The sequence below is a fragment of the Tubulanus polymorphus genome, chromosome 1, assembly GCF_964204645.1.
Source record: "Tubulanus polymorphus chromosome 1, tnTubPoly1.2, whole genome shotgun sequence".
Lineage (NCBI taxonomy): Eukaryota > Metazoa > Nemertea > Palaeonemertea > Tubulaniformes > Tubulanidae > Tubulanus > Tubulanus polymorphus.
The window spans coordinates 23,646,506-23,656,348 of NC_134025.1; the positions used below are offsets into that span (position 1 = coordinate 23,646,506).

Sequence of the window (9,843 nt, forward strand, 5' to 3'; positions counted from 1 at the left end):
CCGGTTGCAAAGGAATGTGTGCCGATCGAAAAAATCGCAAATTACAGTAGGTTGTATGTAATGGTGAGGCAATGGTTTATACACGGGAAAAGAAGTGTTTGAAAATCTTTGTATTTCCACAAATGCCGATTCGACAGTGAATTCTTAGGAAATCCTTAGGTTTGGAAAATCCTTTCAAAACATGCAGTGTTCCTGGATATCCTGGTGGTTATCTGAAAAAGGACTATCGAAAATGGATATTACGAACATAAAAAACAACATTTCACATAATATAAGTCATTATTTAACTCGCATCTTCAAGGAATTAGTTAACTTTATTTCACCAATGCATATGTGCCAACAAAATATCTTTAACAAATTAAGTTGTGATATCAAAACAAATACACGTATATACTCATCAATAGTATAATTACACATATTAATAGTGTTTATTCGAGGAAACCTTCGAGTTTTAGAATCAAACATTTGATTGGATCAAATTCCTCGGGTTGAATAGGTGACTCGTTACCATAGACGCTTATTGAGTTATCTTATAACGCTGAAAGATTAGTACCGATTCAGTATAACAGCAAAATTAATGAACATGAGAAGGTTGCCCACTTGCAAAACATTCCTGACCAGATGTTGAAAATGAATGATTATGAACATAATGGTTATCAAAACAAAAAGTTTTTTTTATAGTATATGCTGTATGTAAAACATAATTCTATAAATTGGCAGTTAGTGGGAATCCAAAAAGTTTTCTGGAAAAATGTATATCGTGAAATCAGAGCTAACAAACGGAAAACATTTAAGTTCTAACTAAGCAAAGTATATATTAAACTTTCGAATACGAAGTGATAGACTATTACTATTGTAACAAAATAGATAATTACTAGTATACGTAACAAAATCTTAATCTAGTTGTGAAAAAGGTAATTTTCGAAAAATCTATCACAGCCTTTTTCGGGCGCTTTGTTAAACCGAAAACAATACACATGTTAAAGTTCTTCGTTTGACTGCTTTTACACAAATTGTAGTTGTTTCTTATTGATGGACCATCATTTAGTTCGCTGCTGCCAATTTTCGATCGGTCATTGTATGATAAGCAATGATGCCGGCAATTCCTGTTAAACCACAGTTGATTAAAGTATCACCAAACCTGAAATATAAACCTGTTCACATTGATTTTTGGAAAAAGCTTAACATATCTATGTAAGTAGGGAATAACAATCGAAAAAGCAGATGTAATACGTATTTTGATATATATATATAAGATTAATTGAACCCGCATTGAGAGAATTTTTACTTACCCAAATGCTTTCTTCTTTTGGAACTTATCGACATCATTGTTTGTAGAGGCAGGTTTGATATTTGTGTATCTCTGAAATGCAAAAGACATTCCATTCACCATTTCATTTGGAGAGATTGTGAGATGATATACATGTATGCAATGTGAAATTAGCTTATTAATTTACTTACACGATCGTTCTCCTTTCCAAATACCACACGGGTATCTCTTAGGTCACTAAGTTTGTTGAGACGAATATCTCGTCTATCAGCACGGGTATCCCTCATATCAGCACGGGTATCTCTCATGTCTCGTCTATCAGCACGGGTATCCCTCATATCAGCTCTGGTATCTCGCATATCTCGTCTATCAGCACGGGTATCCCTCATATCAGCACGGGTATCTCTCATATCAGCACGGGTATCTCTCATGTCTCGTCTATCGGCACGAGTATCTCTCATATCAGCACGGGTATCCCTCATATCAGCTTTGGTATCTCGCATGTCTCGTCTATCAGCACGGGTATCTCTCATATCAGCACGGGTGTCTCTCATGTCTCGTCTATCAGCACGGGTATCTCTCATATCAGCACGGGTGTCTCTCATGTCTCGTCTATCAGCACGGGTATCTCTCATATCAGCACGGGTGTCTCTCATGTCTCGTCTATCAGCACGGGTATCTCTCATATCAGCACGGGTGTCTCTCATGTCGCGTCTATCAGCACGAGTATCTCTCATATCAGCACGGGTGTCTCTCATGTCTCGTCTATCAGTACGGGTATCTCTCATATCAGCACGGGTATCTCTCATGTCTCGTCGATCAAGTGACTGTGTGCTGGCTCGGGTATCTCTTACATCACGTCTATCAGCACGGGTATCCCTCATATCAGCTCTGGTATCTCTCACGTCCCGTCTATCAGCACGGGTGTCCCTCATATCAGCTCTGGTATCTCTCATATCTCGTCTATCAGCACGGGTATCTCTCATATCAGCTCTGGTATCTCGCATGTCTCGTCTATCAGCACGGGTATCTCTCATATCAGCACGGGTATCTCTCATATCAGCTCTGGTATCTCTCATATCTCGTCTATCAGCACGGGTATCCCTCATATCAGTACGGGTGTCCCTCATATCGGCACGGGTATCTCTCATGTCTCGTCTATCCGCACGGGTATCTCTCATATCAGCACGAGTATCCCTCATGTCTCGTCTATCAGCACGGGTGTCCCTCATATCAGCACGAGTATCCCTCATGTCTCGTCTATCAGCACGGGTGTCCCTAATATCAGCACGGGTATCCCTCATATCGGCACGGGTATCTCTCATATCAGCACGGGTGTCCCGCATATCGGCACGGGTATCTCTCATGTCTCGTCTATCAGCACGGGTGTCCCTCATGTCAGCACGGGTATCTCTCATATCAGCTCTGGTATCTCTCATGTCGCGTCTATCAGCACGGGTATCTCTCATATCTCGTCGATCAAGTGACTGTGTGCTTGCTCGGGTATCTCTCATGTCTCGTCTATCAGCACGGGTATCTCTCATATCAGCACGGGTATCTCTCATGTCTCGTCGATCAAGTGACTGTGTGCTGGCTCGGGTATCTCTTACATCCCGTCTATCAGCACGGGTGTCCCTCATGTCAGCACGAGTATCCCTCATATCAGCTCTGGTATCTCTCATATCTCGTCTATCAGCGCGGGTATCTCTCATATCAGCACGGGTATCTCTCATGTCTCGTCGATCAAGTGACTGTGTGCTGGCTCGGGTATCTCTTACATCACGTCTATCAGCACGGGTATCCCTCATATCGGCACGAATATCCCTCATATCAGCTCTGGTATCTCTCATGTCTCGTCTATCAGCACGGGTGTCCCTCATATCAGCACGGGTATCTCTCAGATCGGCACGAGAATCTCTCATGTCTCGTCTGTCAGCACGGGTATCTCTCATATCGGCACGAGTATCTCTCAGATCGGCACGAGAATCTCTCATGTCTCGTCTATCAGCACGGGTGTCTCTCATATCGGCACGGGTATCTCTAACATCACGTCTATCGGCACGATTGTCCCTTATCTCGGCACGAGTATCTCTCATATCGGCACGGGTATCTCTTATATCTCGTCGATCAGCACGGGTGTCCCTCATGTCAGCACGAGTATCCCTCATATCAGCTCTGGTATCTCTCATATCTCGTCTATCAGCGCGGGTATCTCTCATATCAGCACGGGTATCTCTCATGTCTCGTCGATCAAGTGACTGTGTGCTGGCTCGGGTATCTCTTACATCACGTCTATCAGCACGGGTATCCCTCATATCGGCACGAATATCCCTCATATCAGCTCTGGTATCTCTCATGTCTCGTCTATCAGCACGGGTGTCCCTCATATCAGCACGGGTATCTCTCAGATCGGCACGAGAATCTCTCATGTCTCGTCTGTCAGCACGGGTATCTCTCATATCGGCACGAGTATCTCTCAGATCGGCACGAGAATCTCTCATGTCTCGTCTATCAGCACGGGTGTCTCTCATATCGGCACGGGTATCTCTAACATCACGTCTATCGGCACGATTGTCCCTTATCTCGGCACGAGTATCTCTCATATCGGCACGGGTATCTCTTATATCTCGTCGATCAAGTGACTGTGTACTTGCTCGGGTATCTCTGACATCACGTCTATCAGCACGGGTGTCCCTCATGTCAGCACGAGTATCCCTCATATCAGCTCTTGTATCTCTCATGTCTCGTCTATCAGCATGGGTATCCCTCATATCGGCACGAGTGTCCCTCATATCAGCTCTTGTATCTCTCATGTCTCGTCTATCAGCACGGGTATCCCTCATATCAGCACGTGTATCCCTCATATCAGCACGGGTATCCCTCATATCAGCACGGGTATCTCTCATATCTCGTCTATCAGCACGGGTATCCCTCATATCAGCACGGGTATCTCTCATATCAGCTCTGGTATCTCTCATATCAGCTCTTGTATCTCTCATGTCTCGTCTATCAGCACGGGTATCTCTCATGTCTCGTCTATCAGCACGGGTATCCCTCATATCGGCACGAGTGTCCCTCATGTCAGCTCTGGTATCTCTCACGTCTCGTCTATCAGCACGGGTATCTCTCATATCAGCTCTGGTATCTCTCATATCAGCTCTTGTATCTCTCATGTCTCGTCTATCAGCACGGGTATCTCTCATGTCTCGTCTATCAGCACGGGTATCCCTCATATCGGCACGAGTGTCCCTCATGTCAGCTCTGGTATCTCTCATGTCTCGTCTATCAGCACGGGTATCTCTCATATCAGCTCTGGTATCTCTCATATCAGCACGAGTATCTCTTATATCTCGTCGATCAAGTGACTGTGTACTTGCTCGAGTATCTCTCACATCACGTCTATCAGCACGGGTATCCCTCATATCGGCACGAGTATCTCTCATATCAGCTCTGGTATCTCTCACATCCCGTCTATCAGCACGGGTATCTCTCATATCAGCTCTTGTATCTCTCATGTCTCGTCTATCAGCACGAGTGTCCCTCATATCGGCTCGGGTATCTCTCATATCTCGTCTATCAGCACGGGTATCCCTCATATCAGCACGGGTATCTCTCATATCTCGTCTATCAGCACGGGTGTCCCTCATATCAGCACGGGTATCTCTCATGTCTCGTCTATCAGCACGGGTATCTCTCATATCAGCTCTGGTATCTGTCATATCAGCACGGGTATCTCTCATGTCTCGTCTATCAGCACGGGTGTCCCTCATATCAGCTCTGGTATCTCTCATGTCTCGTCTATCAGCACGGGTGTCCCTCATATCGGCACGAGTATCTTTCATATCAGCTCTGGTATCTCTCACGTCCCGTCTATCAGCACGGATGTCCCTCATATCAGCTCTGGTATCTCTCATGTCTCGTCTATCAGCACGGGTATCTCTCATATCAGCTCTGGTATCTCTCATGTCACGTCTATCAGCACGGGTATCTCTCATATCGGCACGAGTTTCTCTCATATCAGCTCTTGTATCTCTCACGTCCCGTCTATCAGCACGGGTATCCCTCATATCAGCACGGGTATCTCTCATATCAGCACGAGTATCCCTTATATCAGCCTGAATTTTTTTCATGGCGATTGCTGTATTGAATCGTGTTTCCCGTCGAAAGGGGCCATAGCTAGCCAATTTGTTTTCTTTCATCTGCGCAAAGGTTTCATGAGAAGTACTTCTCCATTCCAATTTGGTGTTGACTGCATCTGGGACGACAGTGGTAATACATATAAGTACTACAATTAGACTTAACGAGGCACGTTGTCCTTCCATCGTTGCTCTGAAATGATGAAGATTTCTTATTTCAATTATCAATTAGATATACGACAGGTATTATATCATTTAGATTTACAATGCCCGACCTAGCATTCCAAAAATAGAAACAAATTTAAAGTTTTATGAAATATCTGTCAGTGTAAACAATTTTCGTTTTTGGATCAACCATTTCAATGCACTGATATTGACGAGTCAAAGTACATTGACCACACCTTTCTGCTCTCAGAGAAAGTGTCTTATCCTGTCCAATTTTAGAGTCCTCGTGTAGAGATTAATCAATATCTGCTCAAGGTTTTTGAACGATGATTGAATACGATTTCATATTTTTCTTGTGTCCAATTACGATTATAAATTCTGATTAACTTGTGAATGTTTGCGATAGTTGCGCGGTTTACAGAGAGTATGCAAGAAAAAGATGGTCAGAAAGATAGCACACGATCTTTAAACACACCTTGTGTGTGAGGCGAAATGGAAGTTGATATCAGTACTGAGACACATTGACGGGTCAGTTCACCAGAGGGGTAGCAAAGCGTTCATTCATAAAGGAAACAGCTCGTAACCACACAACAGCGTGTTAGTTACCATAATCTTAAAAGGACTAAGCAGCCAATGAAATAACTGAATTTCTGAGTCCTTTCAAAGCATGTTCTTCTTGACCCCTTAATGAATCTTTCACCACGATTATCTATCACGCTTACTTGCTTGCGCGTCCGTTAGTTCATAGACACACGTCAATTACAGTTAGGCCTAACTGTGACTGTGCAGTTCGCCACTTACACATTTGACTTAAGTTTATTTTTTCTCTGGGATCGGTTTTTGGATATTTCGCTCAATAAAACGAAATGTCTTTTGAACACACACCTCAAATTGGTAAAGAGGCTCAATTTTATGAACTAAATCAGTTTCCATTCCTGGCATTCAAAATCAAATCACATTATCAAATTCTATTCAATTAAAAGATCATGGTTCGTAGGCATGGAAACACAGGAAATATATTGTTTAAAACCAAAAAATGACCGGTCATTGCTCTGTAAATATGAGAAAAAAGAGTTTCCGCAATCCTTCAGTACAATTTGTGCATGTTCAAAATTTAAGAGAAATACCCCCAGACAACCCCCTGCAATCACAGTGACATTTTGAAAGAATAGTCTTGCTCCCTTTGAAAAAATTGGCAAAAGTTACTCAATAAGGTGATCTGAATTGGTGTTGTTCCGTGTATGAAAACGTTACGAGACTATTACGTAGAAACCCCCTGCTTTCACACAAAATTATTCTCTGGATGTCTTTGTAGCCTAAAGATTATCATTGTTAAGAATAGTTATAGAATTCAGAAAGGTATTCTAACAGGTTCTGTTCCATTGATAATATGTTATAGACATATTACATACTGATTGGAATAATTCAATTCAATGCGGAGATAGAGCACATTTATAAAACTTTTAGGTGAGAGATTTAAAAAAAAACTAAAAACCTCGAAAATTGAAATAACACGATACAGGGAGCCGCGAAACTGCAACATCGCAACAAATGATAATTATACATCCGTTTTCACATTAAGAAAATTGTGTATAGATTTTTTTTATCTATACGTTTATCAATTATGCATACGAGAGAGTTGCGCGTTATATAAATGAGCAGGAATCACTAGTAGGTTATGATCCGGTACGTAATTTTAGTGTAATTCGACTCCTCACTAGAAGTATGGAATGTCTTAGAACAAAAACACGAAGGTCAGAAGAAGAACAGAGTGGAATGCATCTTTAACCAAAGAGAGCTGAAATCTATTTTATGCGGTGTAAAATGAGAACAACATAACCGCTGTTGCAGGTGTGGTAAACTTCTCGATGAACCCTAAGTGAAAAGCTCGTTCATTATTGCGTTACTGTAACTTATCAAACACGATTTATCCCTTACGTGTTTTGACTTTTCAAGCAAACAACCCTTTTCATTTTGAAAGTCTTGATAGAAAATATATATAGTGATAAGCTTTTTATCATTTGCAAATTGTAAAAAATAGGAATTAGGAGATTAGCAAAAAATAAAACCGGAAAGAGATAAGCAGATTTCATAATCATGTAAACTTGCGTTGTTAGTAAAGAAAAAAGTCATAATCAGAATATGAATTGTCCTACCTTCGATGAAAGATCCGCATGAAACGATTTCTGAACTAACTGTAATGGTATGTTGTAGAAATGCCGCTCTTTTATAAACTTCTTGTCGGGGTGAAGTAACCTCGCTTCACTGACGGAGATATTTGAATAATAAAGCAGCTAATCTGCAATTATACAAGGTGCCCGCCAGGGGCTGCACACGCACCGCAAAATACACACGAATTCGATTAGGTAAAAATGAGATTTCCAGATTCAATTAGACATTCATTGATGAACGTCCACGAAGCGAATGAGCGCGCTTTCGAAAAGCTAATGAAACGAACCAAACTGATGGCAATGTTCCTCAAAAGTGAAGTAAAATGTTTGTAGTGAGCACCGGATAAATTTCCTGCCTTTATTGCCGGTATCGATCAGCTGCGATTGATCTTAAGCAGTCGTAATCGAATATTTGAGCGTCACCGATTTGACCATAATCGTGTGATAAGCCGGAAAATTACACGCGGGAAATGATGACGTAGAAGATTGGCGAACCCGTCCCGGCTCACGTATCACATTCCCAGTTTAACCTTTAACGCGGAAGCTTGGTACTAAATTTATCACATGAAACAAATTATTGATTTTTATAGTCCATTTCTATCAGTCAGTCCGAACGGTCAGTCTAGCTGTCATTCAGTTATGCTCAAGTATCTGACTCTACCGCTCGAGTCAGCACCTTTAAAAATCATATCATGAAGTACCCTGTGTTTAGTGTGATACCGATATTGCAAGATTTTGTTTTCTGTCAATCAATAAGAAAGGGAGCCCAGACATACGTAAAAAATATGCGACGCAATATCAAGATCATTACAATGGCTAATACATTAACTCGTTTTGTCCAAATTGCATAGATGTAGGCTATAAGGACATCCAAATATCATGATATCAAGTATTCTTATATACATACGTACACACGAAGTACTTACAGCTCAAGCATTACTGAATGAGTTTTAACTAAGTAAATTAGGTAGATGACAATGTACAAAATATTTTTCGTAGGACATACTGAATCACATATTGAATCAATTGGTTTAATAGAAGCAGCGATAGAAAACAAGTCCTGAAACAAGGTGGTGTTTTCAGGACCTAAGAGGTGCTGAAATCAACGTTACGGCCTATAACAAATAAAAGTGTTTTCAGGACCTAAAAGTTGATTCCAGTAGGTGCAGAAATCAACTAGTTGTTTACGTGACGTGCTGAAAACAACTTTCTTAAACTTTTTTTAGAATCGACATGAGATTCTGTAGCCCGAATCAGCAACCAGAGTTAGCAATTCAGGCATTAAAACGTAGGCATACGTATCTCCCCCCTCGATTGTGAAATAAGGAATTGTAAGAAGCGCGACTATGTTATTTAGTGCATTCTATACGTCCACACGCCAATCATACGATTTTTTAGCATGTGATTTTATTATCTCGCTTTGATATATATTATGAATTACGGGAAATTAATGGATCCTGTTTGACATAGTTCTTTTTAATGGTCCACCTTTCACGATGAACACACGGCTATAAACTGAAAACTGTGGGCATGTGAAAAAAGGTATATGTCAGTGAAAATTCATTCAAATCGTGTGGCTGTCGTCTTACAAGCACAAATTTTTACGTGAGCGTTCATAATAATTCATATTTGAGCCCCTGTTTTTAAAAATGGGGTGTTCATTGAACTGAATACATACACGTAGGCATATACTGGTACCGAGGACGTCCTAAATAGCGCCGCTCGTTTTCAATTCTGACCACCCGTATAAAAACATAACCGTATTTTAATGAACAAATAATGGGTTCCTTTGAAAATTCTCTCGGTTAATGCAAAGACGGGTTTAACCCGTTGTGGGTAAATTATTAATTCAGTTGAAGCGTTTACGCATTCGTGATTTTACATATATGAGACGTGCGTATATTTTCATACATATAATGGGGTGCGTAGGCCTAATTCAAATTTCATTTTTTGCACCGGACATATTTTTTTTCATAGTGTCAAAGCCGAGACAGAAATATTGATCCGATCCAAGAGATTGATGTTAAAACCCTACAAATCTATAGAAAACATAGAAATTGAGATTTGAGTAAAAAAATAGAAGAAAATAATTCTTTTGCAG

At 41.0% G+C, this 9,843-nt stretch overlaps 1 protein-coding gene across 1 annotated transcript; it reads right to left on the reverse strand.

The window, feature by feature from the left end:
- Positions 1 to 283: 283 nt before the first annotated feature.
- Positions 284 to 7,803, reverse strand: LOC141909171 (uncharacterized). The gene is made up of 4 exons (XM_074799559.1): positions 7,728 to 7,803; positions 1,462 to 5,599; positions 1,293 to 1,363; positions 284 to 1,141 (listed from the first exon to the last, which is right to left on the reverse strand). The coding sequence occupies exons 1-4, from the start codon at positions 7,745 to 7,747 to the stop codon at positions 1,045 to 1,047; spliced, it is 4,326 nt and encodes a 1,441-aa protein (XP_074655660.1). The 5' UTR covers positions 7,748 to 7,803; the 3' UTR covers positions 284 to 1,044.
- Positions 7,804 to 9,843: the final 2,040 nt, after the last annotated feature.